Source organism: Perca fluviatilis, chromosome 9, assembly GCF_010015445.1.
Source record: "Perca fluviatilis chromosome 9, GENO_Pfluv_1.0, whole genome shotgun sequence".
Lineage (NCBI taxonomy): Eukaryota > Metazoa > Chordata > Actinopteri > Perciformes > Percidae > Perca > Perca fluviatilis.
In genome coordinates, this window is record NC_053120.1 from 38707574 (window position 1) to 38728960 (window position 21387).

At 40.9% G+C, this 21387-nt stretch overlaps 2 protein-coding genes across 2 annotated transcripts in view; one reads left to right on the plus strand and one right to left on the minus strand.

Annotated features, from left to right (window-relative positions):
• fip1l1a (FIP1 like 1a (S. cerevisiae)) overlaps positions 1–11943 on the minus strand; it is a 38027-nt gene extending 26084 nt beyond the window's left edge. The window contains exons 1-8 of the mRNA XM_039810204.1: positions 11715–11943; positions 11375–11429; positions 8125–8269; positions 5716–5881; positions 5489–5604; positions 4901–4971; positions 1939–2032; positions 1742–1838 (exon numbers count right to left, since the gene is read on the minus strand). Coding sequence (XP_039666138.1) covers positions 1742–1838; positions 1939–2032; positions 4901–4971; positions 5489–5604; positions 5716–5881; positions 8125–8269; positions 11375–11429; positions 11715–11781 — 811 coding nt within the window. The 5' untranslated portion in view covers positions 11782–11943. The remainder of the gene's footprint in view (positions 1–1741; positions 1839–1938; positions 2033–4900; positions 4972–5488; positions 5605–5715; positions 5882–8124; positions 8270–11374; positions 11430–11714) is intronic.
• Positions 11944–12345: 402 nt separating this feature from the next.
• scfd2 (sec1 family domain containing 2) overlaps positions 12346–21387 on the plus strand; it is a 122753-nt gene continuing 113711 nt past the window's right edge. Inside the window, exons 1-2 of the mRNA XM_039810140.1 lie at positions 12346–13289; positions 14277–14445. Of these exons, the coding sequence (XP_039666074.1) occupies positions 12476–13289; positions 14277–14445 (983 nt within the window). The 5' untranslated portion in view covers positions 12346–12475. The remainder of the gene's footprint in view (positions 13290–14276; positions 14446–21387) is intronic.

Genomic DNA, 21387 nt, shown 5'->3' on the forward strand with positions numbered 1-21387 from the left:
AAACAAAAACAGATTTAAGTGGACAAACGAGGAGACGAGATACTTTTTTAATTTAATTTACCAGAAAAATATAACGGCTATTTTAGATAGCAAAAATCTAAGAAAGGCCATCATTTATCAGGAGCTCGCAAAGGAAATGACAAACAGTTACGACAGGGACATTAAACGCTTAACGTGAAAAAGCTTAACATGGTTTAATGTATCTAAACAACGATCAATCATCACCAGATGTATCATGGTCATATATTGTCATGAACACTTAAGCCTGTCAAAAAAACTAAATCTAAATCCAACGATTATAGAAGTTATCTCACGTTAATGTTTTCTTCATCATTGGCCCTATGGCGAGGAAAAAGCTTAACGTGGTTTAATGTACCTAAACAATGATCAATGATTACCAAATTTCTCTCTCATATTGCTCCTCATAACCACTGAAAACTGTCAAAAACTCGAACCCAAAGTCCAATTATTATGGACATTATCTGACATTAAGCGTTTCTGCTTCATTAGAGCCTATGGAAAAAGCTTAACGTGGTTGAATGTACCTAAACAATGATCAATCATCACCAAATTTCTCTTTCATATTACCCCTCATAACCACGGAAAACTGTCAAAAAATCAAACCCAAAATCCTATTATTATGGACGTTATCTGACATAAAGCGTTTCTGCTTCACAGCAGGGCAGCGGGGCGGCTGTGGGTTGACTCTCCACGGTTCTCATTGGCTTTATAAGTCCTAATGTGAAAAAGCTTAACGTGGTTTAATGTATCTAAACAACGATCAATCATCACCAAAAAAACCTCATCATAACCACTTAAAACGGTCAAATCTAACCCAATGTCCAAATATTATGGACGTTATCTGACACTATATGAAGAAAACATTAATGTGAGATAACTTCTATAATCGTTGGATTTCGATTTAGTTTTTTTGACAGGCTTAAGTGTTCATGACAAGATATGACCATGATACATCTGGTGATGATTGATCATTGTTTAGATACATTAAACCACGTTAAGCTTTTTCACGTTAAGCGTTTTAGAATGTCCCTTACGACAAGCCGTGGGACGTCCTGCGGAGTAAATGGAAGGCGCTCAAGCGCGATACATGTCTCTAAAAAGAAAGTTGTCTCGCAGCGGTGCCGGAGGGAAAATAAAAGGCAAGTTCCACCTTTTTGATGAGCTGGATCAGATCCTCGGCCAAAGGCCCATCGTAGCTTAGCTTGGCTTCTAATATTAACAACAACAACAACAACTTTTGTCTAGCAAAACTTTGTTCGCAAAAGTTCGCTTGAATGTTGTGCGATTCAGTGCAAAAATGAATGGAAACACCTTAAAATGTCTCAAATCAATTCGATATACCAATTGAATCGCAAAACAGCATGTGACGTCATTACGCACAGGTTTTTATTCGCTTTAAAGCTGTTGGATGGAAACACACTTTCACCAGCTTTATTCGCATGAGTTTTTTTAACGAACTTCAGATAATTCGATTGACAAGTGGATGGAAACTTAGCTACAGTCAATGACTGTCATACTGAGAAACACAGAGAGAGTTGTGTGGAGCCGATGGTCTTAATTAGCTTTGGAGCATTTAATTTTGCAACGGCTTGAATGTAACAGACGTTCATTATTATCAAAAAGTTACGCACTAAAGCTTTAAGCCAAATCATCACAGTGCCCACACTAAGATGACACAGAGCTGGTTTAAAAGCTTTTTCCCAGTGGCAGGGTGACTTACGTGGTGGAGGAATGTATGCAAATAGAGAATTGAAGTTCGATGGAGAGGACGGATAAGAAGTAAATCTATCCTCCTCGGGGGACATCTCAGTAGTCACCTGCAATGTAAACATAGCTATTAATAGCTTCAGTGACATTGTCTTTGTTTCTCTCTCACACACACACACACACACACACACACACACACACACACACTACCTGAGAATGCTTTTCTCCATCACTGAGACGTCGGCTCCTTTCTACTATGGATCCCCTTCGTCCTTTATTCGCATTATTGGTAGCACTTGGCTGTCTGTTGATCAGGTTACATGATAAACAGTCTACATCACATCCATTCAAAATTGTGATACAGTGCTAAAAATAGCAGGTGACTCTTTATTAAAGATAAGTAATTTTTTACATTCAACTTTTAATGTACACTTGCATAACATTTAAAAAAAAAAAAGCAGGACTTTGTCCTAATCTCACTCCCCATGTCCTGACTATAACCCACTGCAGGTCCATTAACGCATTAAACCTCCTTATCTGGGTCATCTTGCCTTCTTCACAGAACAGCCCTTTACAGTCCTAACACCCCCCCCACCCCCATCGAGCAGCCACACACATACACCCACACACACATACATGGGACAATAACCCCTTTCTGTCACTGGGACTTAGTCAGCAGCAGAGAAGAACATACAGAAAAAAAATAATAACAACTACATCTAATGGCAGCTCAACAGGGAAGTGCTTGAAGCTCCTTAATGTCTCTTCGGCTCGCTTCAGCTTTGAAATACGAACCAAATACAACTTTGAACACAATAGCTTTGTAGTTAGAGAACAATCCCTTTCTTTTACATTCTGATACATGGATTTAAACTAGGGGGAAAAATTGTGACTGAAATGAATCCCACTGACATCCCAGGGGGACAGCTATATTGGTAGGCAATATCAGTGGCGAACATCACACACAGATCAACAAATACAGCAAGAGCATCACATTTCCCCACTCTCATATAGAATGAGACGGCTGCTGTGTCAAAGCCTCATTGAACACATCACCCACTACATAATAGAGTGTGTGTATTTGTCTCTCTGGCATGCTACAGTATGACTTCCTGGTTCCCCCTCCGGTCCAGCTCTGTCACTCAGAAACGGGGAGACGCATGACGCCACATAGCGCTCAGATGCACATGACCTCCCCTGAGGGGCAACCTTGCAGTCGGAGGGGAACATCATCAACGGACAAATCTTTAATAAAGGGGCCAGTCCTGCCAGTAAGCATCCTCGACAGCCGTTTAACTAAATAAGTAAGGGAAAAGATGCTGTTGTGTATGAGCAAAAGGCATACAGCACCTCGTCCATAAATAAATGCAAAATGCATGCTGGGACTGGATGCGTTTTACTAACATGACAAGCATCTGTTGCTCATGAGTGTATACATAAATGTTGGAGGCTGTAAATTACCATGGGCCCAGTCTATAATAGCTGTGTCTCCCACAGGCTTCAGCAAGCTCCGGGGCTCCAAACGTCCCCCTAAAAGCTTCACATTAACCCTTGTTTTGTCTTCCTGTCGACCACGAACTTGTTGTCCTTCGGGTCAAAATGGAATTTTTGGTGCTTTTTCCAATGTTTTTGTCACTTATTTCAACACTTTTTTTTTTTTAATTCATGATCAATAAACCTCATTTATATGATATTATAACTAATATTTGAGTTTAAGCAAAGTTTAGTCAGGATACTGTTTTGAAACCGTTTTTCTTCAAATGCTATAAAATTTAATTCAACACCCAAAATGCAATGAAAGTAATCATTCATATTTACCTATGAAGAATGTTGTATGGGTTCCATACAACGTACATCCATGCATCCATGCTATTTTTGGGTCAAGTTTGACCCGAGGACAACAGAAGGGTTAATGTGAAGAGGACTGTAAACATGCACGGGAAGAAGGAAGTGGTTCCTCTTAGAGCTTTGGGTTCTGTGTTGCGTGCTGTGGAGCATCCAACGGTAATTGTAATAATAATAATAATAATAATATTTTATACTTTATTAATTCCACAAGGGGAACTCTGTTGTTATTATACACATTACACACAGGCCTGAATTACACACACATGCTCAGTACCTATACATGCACTAATGGAGAGATGTCAGAGTGGGGCTGCCCATGGAGAGGCGCCCCAAGCAGTTGGGGGTTCGGTGCCTTGCTCAAGAGCATCTTGGCAGTGGCCAGGAGGTGAACTGGCAAGAACTAGTAAGATGCCCTTACGTAAATCCTCATTAGGACAAACAGCCTTTTCTGTTCGGGGAATCAATATGTGGAATTCATTACCTACTCAACTTAAAAAATATCCTGACTGGGATCATTTTAAACTGTTTTTGAAGAGGGAGCAGTCATGTAGTAATGTATAATCTGGCGCTCCTGTTTTATGGTCACTGTATTAGTCTGTGTTTTGTATTGCTTTGTCTATATTTTCTTGTTAGTTTTGTATTTTAAGGTATGTATTTATTGATGAGGTTGTGTTCTCTACGATCTTTTATGTGTTGAGTTATTGTATTTAAAAAAAAAAGGGGTCCATCTAGGGACGTGCATTGCATAATAGCTTAGGCTATAAATTCTGTGGTGTGTGGCATAGGTCTATGCTACATGCTTGTCCCCTTACAAATACACACAAAAAAGGAAGGAAGAGAGCAATTTGGCAACACAAAGCTGACCCATTTAATGTAGATGGAATGCCACTTCGGGCAAGTAAATCTAACAACCCACTTGCCAGTCCAGGCATCATCGTATCATAATCATTTGATTTGAATGTCCCGTTGGCCAATCAAGAATAGAGTTGCTGCTTGATGCTTCTGATGTTCTTTTCAACATTTTTTTTGTACAGTTTTGATGCTTTCATCATTTGACTTATGTTGGACTTTTTTGTGTTTTAGTTTACATTTTTTGACTTTTTTGTTGTTGTTTTTTTACAACGCCGAAAAGCGACTAGTTTGCAGGATCAGAGGAAACAGATGGCACCAGGCTGATAGTTGTTGTGTCACAAACAAACAGAAACAAGCAGCTGCCAGCCTCGCCAGGCTCTGGGCTCGGAGTCAGAGCAAGGAATGGGATATGGGCTGAAGCACTGAGGACACAGACAATGAGAGTAGGTATAGAAGACATGTAGTAACTAACCTGGAAGCCAGTATAGAGGGGCTTCCTGAGGAAGGAGGAGCAGGAGAAGAAGACTCTTTTTCCTTCTGGGCCTGAGTGGGATTACAACAGTGTTAGAGCAATAGTGTCTGTTGTGATTCATGTAGGGCTGGGCAATATACCAATATTATATCGATAACGTGATATGAGATAGATTTTGGATATCATAATATCACATAAGTGTTGTCTTTTCCTGGTTTTACAGGCTGTATTACAGTAATGTAATTTTCTGAATTTTCCAGACTGTTCTAGCTGTTCTATTACAGTATTTGCCTTTACCCACTTAGTCATTATATCCACATTGCTAATGATTATTTACCACAAAAATCATTGTGTAAATATTTTGTGAAAGCACCAATTGTCAACCCTACATTATCGTCACAATATCGAAAATATAAATAATAAATAATAATAATAAAAAATATATAAAAATATAATAATATAAAAAATATCCATATCACCCAGCCCTAGATTCATGTTTTCAGATTATGTTCTCCTTCTTGTGTTTATGGTGTCTTGGAAAAAAAGAAGACTGTTGACTAAATCACATCAGTGATCATCTTTTCTTACCAAGATTTTAGTGTATAGTTTTCTATTAGCTTTACGGACTTTCGACTGTCTTGTAGAGTAGGTGTTCCAGCTCTCTTCATCGAAACCAAAGTTAAAGTAATCGGAGATGTTAGCACCTAAAAGCAAAAACACAAAATAGTATTGAACAAGTCTACAGCAAAGTTTACACAGAGAGTACACGATGCAAAGAATCCCCCACGTCTAGAGGCTCAAAGACCACTACTTACCAGCTTTCCTCCATGGCTTCTCCTCTGAAGCCTTTGGTACTGGGATTCCTGGGATATTGTCCAATGCATCCGTGTCTAGTCCCTTTGTATTACCAACTGTAAAACATTTGACAGGATTCGAGCTGTCTGAAACAAACCACTCACTATCGCCAGGGACTTTAAAGTGCTCATATTGTGCTTTTTGGCTTTTTCCCTTTCCTTTATTGTGTTATATATCTTTTTTGTGCACGTTATACGTTTACAAAGTGAAAAAGCCCAAAGTCCCCCCCAAAGGGACTTACCATCTCCAACAGAAAACACTGTTCACCAACTGCTCCAAACAGCTCTATTGTAGTCCAGCCTTTACTTCAGAGACAGATGTGGTCACTTTGTAACACACGTTATAATGCTCACCTAGCTGCTAGCATGGCATGCCCTCATACTCTGCTTCTGACTGGCTAGTAGTCCTTATCTAGGTACTGTCAGGGCACGCCCTCATACTCTGCTTCTGACTGGCTAGTAGTCCTTACCTAGGTACTGTCAGGGCACGCCCTCATACTCTGCTTCTGACTGGCTAGTAGTCCTTACCTAGGTACTGCTCACGTGCGACTCCCAACAAAGATGGAACAGAAGTGAGATGTCTCACTCTGTAGCTAAAACAGAGAGCTCAACACACAGGGTGAAAAGAGGAGCTGCAGCAATGTGCAGTGCAACAAAAATATGGTGTTTTTTGAAAATTAAACCATGTAAACCTATTCTGATATAACCTCTAAATACAATTATGAACCTGAAAATGAGCATAATATGAGCACTTTAATGTTGAAGATTTTGTAATTTCTTAAAAAGGCTACACTGTAAAATATTACAGACCCATTTAGTTATGTCCACATATTTCTTATTTTTAACTGAACGAGCTTATACAAGTTGTGGATTTTGAACTCAACTTTATGAGTTGTTGAAAGTTAAACTTGCATTTATTCATTGGGTTGACTAATTAAAAAAATGTATGTGTTGATTGAACTTGGGTATGTAAGTTAAGTTATCAGTTGAAAAAAAAGCGTGTGTGTGTGTTGCAACAAAAAAGAGCTGCCTTTCGAGTTTAAAATAACCTGTCTTCTTCCATGGCAAAGTTAAAGCATGGACACAATAAATTAATTATACACCGCCGATAAGTGATGTAGCCTATTCAAATTTCTACTAAAATATAACACGTGTTGTGGCAAACAAGAAAGCACTGGTGCCCGGCAGAAGGAGTACCTGTCAAAAACTTGTGAATTTCACTCTTCTCAAATTGAAATGGAAAGTTCTTTTCAAAAGTCAAACGTTTAGCTCCGCCCATATTTAGCCCAACCCCGATCTGCGTACTGCAGTCAGGACTGCAATTGGTTCATTGGCTGGCCAATTCCCATGATGCAAGGCGGTAAATAGAGTTGTGTTAAAATTTGCTGAAAATTTAGCAGTTTGTTCGAAATACAAATGTAACTTTATGAATTCTGTTTATTAAACGTGTGTTTAGAATGTAGTGTTTTGTTGCCTGGTAATTGTCATTGTTATTGCTGGTTTACATTTGTAACCATGAGTTAAGTGACTGTTACGTTTGATAAGAAGAGCTGGAGTAGTATGGTGTTAGACTGAGCAGTAATAGGCTTTCTTCAGCCATTAATCTGCAGCATATCACTTCACTACTGGCCACTTTATGCCAAGTGATACAAGATCAGTAGAGAGGCCCCTATTTTGAACAGGGCCCAGGGGTGGCCCCACCTAAGCACCCACGCTATGTCTGCTATAAATGTGGTTATGTTGTTTTAACTTGAAACTGTGAGTTGAAATAAAGCAGAAAAGTATGTCTGTTATAATAGGCAAGGAAGGTTTCTTGCATTATTAAAGAAAATAAATTATTTGTTTTAACTTAAAGTGTGAAGTTAAACCAAGTAATACAAAGTTAAATCAACTAAAAGAATAACTTTAACAAAACTAGAACACTGTAGTTACATCAACCTCATTAACTTTAATTTCTAAGTCGAAACAAAGGCAGTCTTCAAGTTGAGTGAACTTCGATTTTCAAGGCAGCAAGGGAACTTGCATTTCCAAGTTAAACTAACATGAAATTTATTACAGTGTACCTTTTTTTTAGCATAAATAAATCATTAAACTGAGCTGATGATCCTAATGCTTTTATCAAATCATTTTCCAATTCTGAATGTTTATTGTCTTTCATTGAAAATGAGGGTCACCCCTCAATGATCTCTCCAGGATATATAAAGGTTGAATGAAGGAATGAATTTGAAGAAAGCCTGAGGGCGGAAACGTCATCAGAATAAAAAAGAGATATGCATATGGAGCCAGAGTGTGCAACACTTTGATCTTATTTAAAAGAAACACAAATACCTTCCTGGTCCTTTCTTTTTTTTTTTTTTTTTTTTCTTTTACTTCCTGGTCCTTTTGTCTTGTGTGGGTGGGGTTGTGTGTCGTTTCGTCCTCTGAGCCGTCACTAAAAGGTGTGTCAGAGCACACCGCGAATGCGTGTGCGCTCCATTCAGCATCAGTTTTCAGATGCAGCGGTGTGTTCTCGGAGCTGCAAGAAAACCAGAGGCACGCACATTATCAACAAAATCATCTCCATCATCACGACATTACTTTGAACACTGGGTTGAGGGCTAATAACCTAATTTCCAATGGCACCTCCCGAATTCAAGACTAATACATCACACACAAAAAACAATGAATATATCTTAAAGCTCCATTTTGACAGAAGTGGGTTCCTGACAAATGATGCACGCTCATATTATGCCCAACAGGCAAAACAAACACAATAATAGGCTGCAAGATTTAACATTATTTTGTCAGAAGATGGAAAGTAAACAAACAGTCTCATATGCACGTCTGCACGGTGACACAAAAATCGCTGTATTCATCAGCACTGTCATTGTCGCTGGCTTCATCATCTTGGACAGCTTTCAAATTACCCCAGAAAACAAAAACACATGGAAATAATAATAATAATATCCACTTGCATATCGAAACGCAGTTTATTTGGCAGGCGCTGTGACAAAAATGCAAATGAATGTCCAGAGTAGATGATTATGAAGGCTGGAGATTACATTCTTCAGTGAGTGTAGCTATTCTGAGCTGAGCGCTTCACTCAGACTACTCTTGTCAAGACCAATTACAGTACAAAAAGTGTCCACTTTTAGAGATTCTTTAGAATATGATATTACTTTATTATAAAAAAAACACATCAGTTCCACAGCAGTTAATGCATGGCACAAAGGCAAACACGATAAAGCCATCTGAAAAGAGATTAAAAACAATTCTTTTTTTTTGTGGGTGCCAGGGAAGCTCACCTGGTAGAGTGGTGCCCATATATAGAGGTTTACTCATTGACACAGCAGCCGCAGGTTCGATTCCAACCTGCTGCCCTTTGCTGCATGTCATTTCCCCTCTCCCCCCCCATTCATTTCTTCAGCTGTCCTATATACAGGGTTCATATGCATTTTAACCAATACTTTTCGGCAAATTTCCATGACTATGTGTTCCTGAAAATGTCAGTCGACATTATACAATAAGAATACAAATCTGTGTTAAAGTTCACCCTCAGAGGTTTATAGTGGGATTCATTAAGCGGGATTCATAATATCATTCATAATATCGCTCCCCAAATAGAATGTTGAGGTTAAGTCGACGTAAAAATACATTTAATCACATATTATTATACTGTGTTAAAAGAAATTCCATGAGTTGTCCAAACTTTCTGGGTCTTTTTAGGTTTCCAAAACCTTTCCAGGCCTGAAATTTGCATTTTTCAAATTCCATAACTTTTCCAGGTTTTTGCAAAACGTATGAACCCTGTATATAAATAAAGGCCTAAAAATGCCCAAATAATCTTTAAAAACACTTTTTTGTATAGAGATGGCTTATGTTCTGTTGAAAAAAGGCCAATCGTGAATACATTTAATATGATCTTTTCAAATCCAATTATCAACTGTTCAGGTTTTGTTGGGATTCTTGGGGGGCATTGGTTTAAGTGCTTTAAGTGAACCAAAAACACTTGACTGTATCCCTTGAATAGTGTACACGTTCAATTAAAGTCACAAACTGAACTCACACAAACAAAACAAGACTATTGTCGAAGCTGTGTGTATTACAGCACCTTACCGTAATTGCCAGGCTATGCCACATTTACTCTGAGGCAAAGAGGCTGGAGAACGGAGGCCACAGATATCGTCAGTGCTCCAGTTGTGTGATTGCTTACATCCGCATTTCCCAGCTCACAAATAAACACTGCTGGCCCAGCTGCAGATTTTAATGAGCATCAAAATACTTCTTAATGTTGCACATGACTGGCTTCTTGAAATGTCAGGCGGTGCAGACACCATCGCACACGTATTGTGCAACACTGTCATTACTGTACTGCAAAAAGTGTATTATAGCTCAATGCTTCATTACTGCCAGCACAGTTCACTCTGACTTTGTTCACCGCTCCCTCGCTGTCACTAATGACCAGTCTAACCTGTGTGTTCTGAACTTCTTAATCTTTGGTTCAAAGTAAGAGAGGTATTAGAGAATTAAGTGACCATTACCTGTGTCATAATTTTATATTGTGGCTGTATTTAAATGTTTTTTGTTTTAAATTCATATTAAAAGGTCCCATGACATGGTGCTCTTTGGATGCTTTTATATAGGCCTTAGTGGTCCCCTAATACTGTATCTGAAGTCTCTTTTATGTAGACCTTAGTGGTCCCTTAATACTGTATCTGAAGTCTCTTTTATATAGACCTTAGTGGTCCCCTAATACTGTATCTTAAGTCTCTTTTATGTAGACCTTAGTGGTCCCCTAATACTGTATCTGAAGTCTCTTTTATATAGACCTTAGTGGTCCCCAAATACTGTATCTGAAGTCTCTTTCCCGAAATTCAGCCTTGGTGCAGAATTACAGCCACTAGAGCCAGTCCCACAATGAGATTTCCTTAGGATGTGCCATTTCTGTGTCTGTAGCTACTGAGGAGGAGAGGGGGGGGCGGGCCTTGACCAACTGCCACTTTGCTCGTTTGAAAGCCATGATGTCTCTCTCTCTCTCATGGGTGGGCCAAATTCTCTGGGCGGGCAAAGCAGAGAAAGGGGAGGTAACCTTGCTCCTTATGACCTCATAAGGAGAAGATTCCTGATTGGCCCATCTGAGCTTTCATTTTCTCAAAGGCAGAGCAGGATACCCAGGGCTCGGTTTACACCTATCACCATTTCTAGACACTGGGGGACCATAGGCAGGCTGGGGGAATGCATATTAATGTTAAAAAACCTCATAAAGTGACATTTTCATGCCATGGAACCTTTAAAAGATTACAAGTGAAAGAAGTACTCAGATCTTGGATGCAAATGTGGCAGTGCCACAGTGTAGAAAAAGCTGTCACTCTGTTACAAGTAAACAACCCCCGGTCAACATTTGCCTCTGGAGTGGAGTAGCTAGAAGTTTAAAGTAGCAGATAATGGAAATATATAAAATCCTCCCAACAATATTTGCCACTGTGATTGAGTAGAAGTATAAAGTTGCAAATATTGGAAATACTGTAAAGTACAAGTACCTCAAAAGTACTTAAGTACAGTATCTGTGTAAATGTAGGCTACTTAGTAACTTGTCACCACCGGTAATGACACTGCCTAGTATGACGCATATAATACACACCTGGATGGGATTTGAACCTCCTCCTTGTCATCTCTGGTGATCATGTCATAAATCACTGAGAAACACACACACACACACACACACACACACACACACACACACACACACACACACACACACAGGACAAACTTAAGTCAGAGTCAAAACTTAGTTTTGACACTTTAACTTTAGTAGCTATGCTGTGCTTCAGTACATTCACCGGGCCATATGTGGCAAACATAACGCCCATCAGCCATGATCTCTCTAATCACGTTTAGCTAGCTAAATGCCGAAAATAAATACAACAATACATTAACGAGCATTAACGGTCGATGGTTGACCTATTTAAATTGTACGTTACATTGATATATTTGTCCCTCGTCGCTATCTTCGGTGACATCTTTGGATTCTGACTCCGATGAAGACATTTTAACATAGAAAATGTACTTTTAAACAAAAAAATGTAGCTTTTGTTATAAATGTGGTGGAAAACGGGGATGTGGTATGTGTCAGTGAAATTGACAGCAAGGCGTTGCTATGGAGGCATTTAAGAGAAGTGACAGCGCATAAATAAAGCCAGCTGTCATTGGTCAGACACCTGTCTCGCGCTCAGTTGACCAACTGTAGCCTAACCGCTGATATCAAACGGTTGATATTTCTTTTTAATATGTTTTTAAGAATTAGCTAGCTAAGTCTACTCTTTTGATTGCTTTTTTTTGTTTACAGCCATTGACATGTCGTTGTTAGTACTAGAGACTCGGTAGGCTAAAATAAATCGCTAACTCTATCATAACTTTTTTTTAAATTTTTTTTTTTAAATGTCTTATCTATCCCTGTACGGTGTCCTTGAGTGCCGAGAAAGGCGCCTTTAAATGAAATGTATTATTATTATTATTATTATTATTATTATTATTATTATTATTATTATTATCTCTCCATGCGAGTCATTCTGGTTACTGTCATAGCAACGAGTTAAAGCTTCGATGACGTTTTTATGCTGCGACGGGTGATTGCCACGTCACCTTCAAGAGACTCTTGTGTTTTGTTCTGGAGCTACTTTAGCTGAAATTTCTGATGAGTCTTTAATTTCATAGCTTTTAGCAGACACTGACAATTGGCAAAATGCTGACGACGGAGAGTTTTACGCACTTTCCGGTTCAGATGTGGGAAAAGGTGCTGTCGAAGGTAAAGAAAGCGGTTGTTTTTATGGATGACAAGTGTGCAGAAGCTCTCCACTGGTGCGGAGGTGCCGCCGTCCTGCTGGAGGCTGGAGCCAGGAACTTGAAGGAGTTTTCGAGCTTCGAAGCCTGCGCTGTGAACGAACCGAAAGCCGTATTCGTGGTGAGCACTTTGTTGAAGGGCAGAACAGTGGACGTCATTAAAGACATCATATCCCTCAGCCACTTCCAGTACTGTGTCGTCTTCACCACCGTCGCTCACTCCGTGCACCTGCTCGCCAACAATGTCACCACAGAAATGGAAGGGAGCCCCGTGTTCGAGCAGTTCGAAGAGAAGCTGTGCGAGTGGATGGGGAACATGAACTACACGGCTGAAGTCTTGCATGTCCCAGTGGTCTTCGCCCCCGTGTCCCAGCAGCTTCTCCTCACACCCGCTTTTGCACACCTGTTTCCCCTGCTGTCACCTGACCTGGAGTCCCTAAATGCAAAACGTCCAGAGAAGAAGCGATTTGGAAGCCTGGTGGACGTAGACGTGCACTCTCTCCCTGTTGGACTGCAGCTTGAAATCAAATCCTTGGCTTCGGCATTAAATTCCCTGTTTGAAGCTACAGGCACCAGGGAAGAGAGTTTTGCTGTGGGTCCCATGAGCCGCATCATAGCAGGGGAACTGGCCAATCACCCTCAAGCGAAAAACAGAAGGAAGATAGCCCCGAATAAAGCATCCATCATTTTTGTGGACCGAACAATGGATCTTACAGGTGAAAACTCCCTCCTTTTTGGATTGTATTAATCCAAGGTTTCCCACAAAAAAGTTTTTAAGCCCGGTGGCAACTGTCTTTTTTTTGTTTGTCAAGGGTCCAGCTGGGAGCAGTCACAGACTGATGGCAACATTAATGTAGAGCCCAATAGTTTCTGTGATAACAGAATCATGGACGGAATTGTGATATTCAGAATCTAAAAAAGCTATAAGACCGGTTCCATAGGGCCCTACATTAAGTCAGTGCTAAAAGCAAGGGTGCAACTTTGGTTTGATAAGTGGGGGGTGGGGGGGGGGACACACAAAAGAGGGGGTCTGGGGGGTACTCCACCAGAAAAATGTTTTTGATTTGAATCCCATTTCCTGCATTTCTACATATAGTACATTTATAGGAACTATGGTGATACAGAATCCAGGAAATAATTAAGTTGAACATAATGAAATCATGCCAGAAAGAATAGTACTAATCTATGTATAAGAAAAAGATGTCTTACTTTCGTTATTGCTTAAAATAGTGGCCAACCACCGAGACTTATTAATAAAATAATATCAAACTAATTTGAAAGTGTGGGGGGGAGACACAAAGAGGATTTTGAAAAGTTGGGGGTCCCCCCTGTTCCCATTGGAAATTACTCCCTAGGCTAAAGGCTAACTGGAGATTTGAAAATATAACTACAACCGAGCTGCCCCATTGTAACTGTAGTTTAAAAAAACATTTAAAAATACATTAAAAAAGTTTTTTGCTAGTGGCTTAGGCCTGGTGGGGGGTAACTTAGGCCCAGTGGGCCACCTGGCTTGCAATACACTGGGGAAAACCCTGTAATCACATCACAATCATGATCCTGTCTTGTTATTATTTATGGTATTCATAGGTAAAACTGCAAAAAGAGGATTCTGTGACCAGAATCATGTAGAAAAATATTGATGTTGATATGTTACTGACTGTTACTACATACTGAGTAGATGTTTGGTCATTTTTGGTTCTCAGGAGCTGTTGGTCACCATGGCGACAACCTGGTGGAGAAGATTCTGACTGTGCTCAAACATTTACCTGGCCATGTGACGGACGTACAAGTGGACATGCTGGAACTCACAAGTGTGCAGCGAACCCCCCACTCCCAGAGCACCCTGGCCCCCGGCTGTCTCGCACAGACCCAGTGAGTGCATCTCTGATGATAGTCTGGACCATAGTTCATTCATAGCAATAGCAAGCTGTTATTATCACCTGCTTGAGAGACTTGGAATTACTGTCGTTCATAGTGATCATTGATCGCACTTCTTTTCAACCATAATTTGAATAAATTTTGATTTTAAATGTGACCAATTAAAAGACTAAATGACTACACCATGTCTGAATGAGGAAGATAACACAATAAGACAAGGGAAGTAAAGAACAGAATAAAAAGATAGAAAAACCAATTTTAGTAAATAATCAGGAGATACTGGATTGAACAAATGTTCAAGGGTTCTGCTGGATAGAGAAGTTTGCAGTTTGTACACCTATACATGTTTTACCTATACTTCTTAACTGAAATGCTTAAGTTTCAGATATTTTGGCTATACATGTATATCATTTGTTTATTCAGAGTTCTGGTGGTTCAGCTACAGTGGGTACGGAAAGTATTCAGACCCCTTTTAATTTTTTCACTCTTTGTTTCATTGCAGCCATTTGCTAAAATCAAAAAAGTTCATTTAATTTCTCATTAATGTACACTCAGCACCCCATCTTGACAGAAAAAAACAGAAATGTAGAAATGTTTGCAAATTTATTAAAAAAAGAAAAACACATGGTCATAAGTATTCAGACCCTTTGCTGTGACACTCATATTTAACTCACATGCTGTCCATTTCTTCTGATCCTCCTTGAGATGGTTCTACTCCTTCATTGGAGTCCTGCTGTGTTTAATTAAACTGATTGGACTTGATCAGGAAAGGCACACACCTGTCTATATAAGACCTTACAGCTCACAGTGCACGTCAGAGCAAATGAGAATCATGAGGTCGAAGGAACTGCCCAAGGAGCTCAGAGACAAAATTGTGGCAAGGCACAGATCTGGCCAAGGTTACAAAAGAATTTCTGCAGCACTCAAGGTTCCTAAGAGCACAGTGGCCTCCATAATCCTTAAATGGAAGAAGTTTGGGACGACCAGAACTCTTCCTAGACCTGGCCGTCCAGCCAGACTGAGCAATCGTGGGAGAAGAGCCTTGGTGAGAGAGGTAAAGAAGAACCTAAATATCCCTGTGGCTGAGCTCCAGAGATGCAGTAGGGAGATGGGAGAAAGTTCCACAAAGTCAACTATCACTGCAGCCCTCCAGCAGTCGGGGCTTTATGGCAGAGTGGCCCGACGGAAGCCTCTCCTCAGTGCAAGACATATGAAAGCCTGCGTAGAGTTTGCCAAAAAACACATGAAGGACTCCCAGACTGTGAGAAATAAGATTCTCTGGTCTGATGAGACCAAGATTGAACTTTTTGGCGTTAATTCTAAGCGGTATGTGTGGAGAAAACCAGGCACTGCTCATCACCTGCCCAATACAATCCCAACAGTGAAACATGGTGGTGGCAGCATCATGCTATGGGGGTGTTTTTCAGCTGCAGGGACAGGACGACTGGTTGCAATTGAAGGAAAGATGAATGCGGCCAAGTACAGAGAGATCCTGGAAGAAAACCTCATCCAGAGTGCTCAGGACCTCAGACTGGGCCGAAGGTTCACCTTCCAACAAGACAATGACCCTAAGCACACAGCTAAAATAACAAAGGAGTGGCTTCGGAACAGCTCTGTGACCATTCTTGACTGGCCCAGCCAGAGCACTGACCTAAACCCAATTGAGCATCTCTGGAGAGACCTGAAAATGGCTGTCCACCAACGTTTTCCATCCAACCTGACGGAACTGGAGAGGATCAAGGAAGAATGGCAGAGGATCTGCAAATCCAGGTGTGAAAAAGTTGTTTCATCATTCCCAAGAAGACTCATGGCTGTACTAGCTCAAAAGGGTGCTTCTACTCAATACTGAGCAAAGGGTCTGAATACTTATACTTATTTCAGTTTTTCTTTTTTAATAAATCTGCAAAAATGTCTACATTTCTGTTTTTTTTCTGTCAAGATTGGGTGCTGAGTGAACATTAATGAGAAATGAAATTAACATTTTTGATTGTAGCAAATGGCTGCAATGAAACAGAGTGAAAAATTTAAAGGGGTCTGAATACTTTCTGTACCCACTGTAACTGTAATGTCCAAGACCCAATATGACAAAACGGAAAGGGCAAAAAAAAAAAAAAGAATCTCTTTTTTCAGCCTTGGTTCTAAGCCCCATTTTTTTCCCTCTACTAGTGCTGCAACAGTTTAATACTATATATGTATGTACAGTATCTATAATCAAGACGAATATGAGTATTTTTCCAGCTTGGAACCGCATCTAAATTGGAACTTCAGTGCTTCCTCTATGTTGATTTTGTAGTGGTGGCCCACCATGGCAAAATTTCTGCCGCCACAGTATCAGAAATAGGGCAGACGCACAATGTAGTCGCGCTTGCCTTTTAAATTATCCTACCGACATAATGCAATGCATGTTGGCTGCGAGCCCCCAGGAACAGCGCCATGTCTTAAAGCAACCATGGGCTTAGCAGCCAACGGTGGAACTGCAACCCTCTGTCCCAGAAAGACTTCCCATAGACTTTGCATGGCGAAAGAAACTTCTATATTTCAGCGGATCATTTGTTTTGGGGTACATCAACTTACCAGCTCGAACACTAAAAGGGTCCTTGTTTAAAACGTCACGTTTAAATTTTTTTTAACATTAACTAGTAGCCAAATCCAGAGTTATTAAACTAGGCATGATGAACGCACATAATGAACGCGAGAAGACCCGCGGGACTGCGCCCACCCACGCCGGGAAAGGGGGGGTTGTTCGGACAGACCTGCCCCCACTGCTAAAGAATATCCTAAAGGAAATTGAACTTGCCATTGCCATATCCCTACCACTGACACAACCACAATATACAGTTTTACATACTTTTTCCACCTGGCCGAACACACGCTCAACAGCCAGAGCCAACCCCCCCCCCCCCACCCCCCTGCTGATTTGGTTGAGTGGCACATGACCAGCATTGGGTGCCAGTGGTTCAGTGAAGCTTACCTTCTGTCGTGGCCGTGCAGATGCACGTGTTCGGCGCCTGCGGTGGGGCTGTTGTACATGGCAGGGATTAGTCCTCCATCATGTGTTCCACTCCCGCTTCGCTGCTTCATGTGGTTGCAGGAGGAAAAGACTTTGGCTTAAAAGAAGAGTTTTGTGGCTGGAGCTGTCATGCAGTATGTCTGGCCGCGTTGAGTTCATGAACAGGCTTACGCATACCGTGAATGCAGCAAGGGCCGTTCTGAACTAGGTGGGAGGTTCTGTTGTAATGGAACCCGTCTTAGATCTCTGTAGTCAGTGGCATTTAAACAGTGTGTACTGTAGCAGATAATGTGAGCACAGCAGGGGCAGGTTGCACCGACCCTCGCATGCAAGTCTGGGGCACGTCAAGCAGATCCCTATAATACACCCACAAAATGCAGGTCTCGTAGTTGTCTGGGGTTGCACAAACACAGCTGAGTTGTCTCACTGTTGATGGAATGATCGTTTTTGTAACATTATCATTATTATTTTCTCATTTTCATTGAAAATGATTAAAATATAAAATGATTATAGTATGATTTTTGCGAGGATCTGTACCAAACAAAGATTTTTCTTTAATCTGTAGGATAAGATTTGTAGACTGAGACGTCTCTGCAGCACCACAGTCCTTAATTCAAAATGGTTTGACACATATTTTGCCTTTAACAAATATTGCGCCCCCCGCGATTTGGATATTGCACTAGTACATATTGTGATTTCAATAAAATTGTGAATAATTGTGCAGCCCTAGCAACAAGCGTACCCTCTTGCATTGTCTGTGTATAAGAAAGGGTTAAGTGTGTGATGATGGATAAGAGGTTGGGATTGGTGGCTGTGCAGAGGTTGAGGTCCCGATGGCATTGTTTGCAATCATTGTTCCAGATCTTAGTAGGGCTGGGTAACGCCACTGATTTCCTGAATCGATTCCGATTTACAAGGTCCTAATTTGGTTAGATTTCTGATTCAATGTCGATTTTGGATATTTTAGTTGCAAAACCAATTTTTCTTAGATTTGAAAGAGATTTTACAATTGTACAAGGTTCTCTCTAACCTGGTGCATCATTAAACTATCAATGTTTACATTGAGAATTGAACCCAAAGCAGTTACACTAATGTACTTTTTATTTACACACCACAGCAGTCAACACAATAATGTGCAGCTCTAGAGACAGTGAATATTGAGTGACATTTCATTCTGATATCTTGAGGTGAGGTCATGGGACCCCTTTTGCCAGTTTATTAGTACGATTATTAGTAGTTAATGAAATCGATAATATTTGGAACCGATATGTATTTACAGTAAAAATGAGTCGAAGTCAAAATTAAGATTTTGGAATGTTACAAACTCCAACACAAAACGTACTTTAAATGCTTTAAAGGTGCTGTAGGTAGGATTCAGGACTGAGCCAAAAAAGTTGAACATTGACAACTTCTCAGTCCCTCCCTCCTTTCTGCTAATGCCCAAAATGGTCTCCTAAGCCCCTCCCCCCACAAGGGATAATGAATGTGTGTGTGTATGAGCAGTGATTGACACACAGTTAGACACCCCGGGCCCTGATTGGTGCATCTGAACAGGGAGCGGTGGTGTTTTTAAATGACCTGCTTCATGTAGTTCTACTGGAACATAGGGTCAGTTTCAGCAAATATGACAGAAAGTTAGTTTTATAAGTTTTACCTACTGCACCTTAAGCAATTGTTTAATCAATTAGAAACTTTCAGCATAACACACAGTAAAACATAGTCAGATAGTGTTGTGGGGGGGGGGGGGGCGACATTAAGTCAGACAGGTGAGTGAAACCGGAGCAGAGGGACAGACACAGAGCTGTAGCCGAGAAAAGTAGACCACTTTTTAATTCATTAACTTTATCTGTTATCAGGCAAATAAAACGCAGACACAGATAATATGCAAACTGCCAAAAAATGGCCGGATAATCGTCCAGGGCTGATAATCAGTCCATCCCTAATACCAGTGAATTCCTTAGGTTTTCTAGTTTCACATGATACAAAGATCAATTTTGGATTTTATGAATCGATATTGAATCATTCAAATGGAAATCCATTGGAATCGAAGAATCACCTTCTTTTTTGCTTTTTTTTTAACCCAGCCCTAACCGGACACCTTATCTCTAAACATTTCGTTGACTGATTCAGATATTGGTATACACCTTCCAGCAGAGGCTCAGACACAAACAGACAGAGGAGGAAGTGTAGCTCAAAGTAATAAGTGGGGCTGTGTTTGTGCGGCGTACGTGTCAGCAGGAGTGTATGTGCCTGTGCTATCTCCGAGCAGATGGCCCAGTCGGGCCTTATCACAGATGTTTAGGAGATTGAAGAGCTGCCCAGAAAGCACTGCAAGAAAGAATCCCGGAGTTCCCACTTTATTTAACTGCCTTCAAGTGCACAGCTCACCACAGGCAGAGTTTATGTCAATCACTCTAATACCTTCAAGACAGGGCTCGCCGATGCAATGTTTTTTGAGGTTTACTGCTCTTAAGCATTAATCTCTCCTAATTCTACAACAGATACAAAAGCACACATTTCTAAAACGGATTGTTTTCTTTGCATGATGTGAACTGTGCAAAGCCCTAGACCCTACTGGCTCTGTGTGGTTTCATTGTCTATACAATAAGTTCCCTCCTACTGGGTGTTTATACGCCTATGATTTGCGGTGCTATTTTTAGCTCCGACCACTGTGTGTTTTGATTGCTTTTGTTGTGTAGACCAACTCAAGCCTTTTAAATATTAGGTGCGGACGTAATTTGGACCTTTTGTACAATATTTCCTTCAGTAATTCCAGGATATTTTTACAGACTACTGTGTCTTAAACATTCTGTGGGTGGTTGTTGATTCTAGCTCTCCTGGCAAGACCCCACACTTACTTTGCAATTACTGTCGTATTGTCTTTCATAACCTGGTGGGAATTTTCCTTATCCTACAACCTGACTTTCACTCTGTGGTTCCAGCAATCGTGCCAGGGAGAAAGTATACTTTGTGTGTTGGCACTATATTACATACACATATAAATATTGCACATTATACATACATACACACACACACACACACACACACACACACACACACACACACACACACACACAGTTTTTTTTTTGTTACTCCGCTCTTGTACTATGGCATTCTCTTCCAGCCATTAAATAGTGCCATGATGCACATTTTGCTGTAAATAGAAGGATGTTGTGTGTGTGTGTGTGTGTGTGTGTGTGTGTGTGTGTGTGTGTGTCTGTGTCTGTGTGTGTGTGTGTCTGTGTGTGTGTGTGTGTCTGTGTGTCTGTGTGTTTGTGGTCAGGTACCTTCCAGCCCGGTCGGTGTAATTTGCTGTGCTTGGCTGCACAGCCCGTGTGATCCTGAGCAGGACATATGAACCCCATTGGCAGAGGGCACCAAGTTTCCCTCAGTCTCAGACTGAACCCTGCACCCCCGCCATTCTGGCCGCCTTCGACCTTGATCCTGTGGTGGGCGTGTGTGTGCGCCTGTGGGCAGCACTGAGTACGGGTGGCCAAGGTGCTCTGGGTCTGCCTCAGGAGCTGCTGAGCCTGAGCCAGGCAGAGCAACCGACCGCACCCTGCCATGAGAAAACACTGCGAGGCTGCCATCTCCCTTCAAATCGGCCCGGCAGATTGTGCATGCGTACCACCAGGAAGCAAGGGAAATGCCTATTTCTGTCCCAGCTGGGAAATAAGAGCATGATTTTAAAAAAGCAGCGAACGCTTCTTTTGAGTTCAGGCTGTATGGGAGGAAAGTAACAAAACAAGCAGAGATAGTAGAGTGCGGAGAGCAGGGAGCAAATGACAGACAGCTGAGGGCAGCTAAGCCCTGTTGTTACCCCACCAAGAATAAATGAAACTGGCAATCATCATTCTATGGTGGTTCCCTATAAGGTAGAGATTGTTTTGCTATGTTATCCTTACTTGAAGTTAAGACCTATAAGT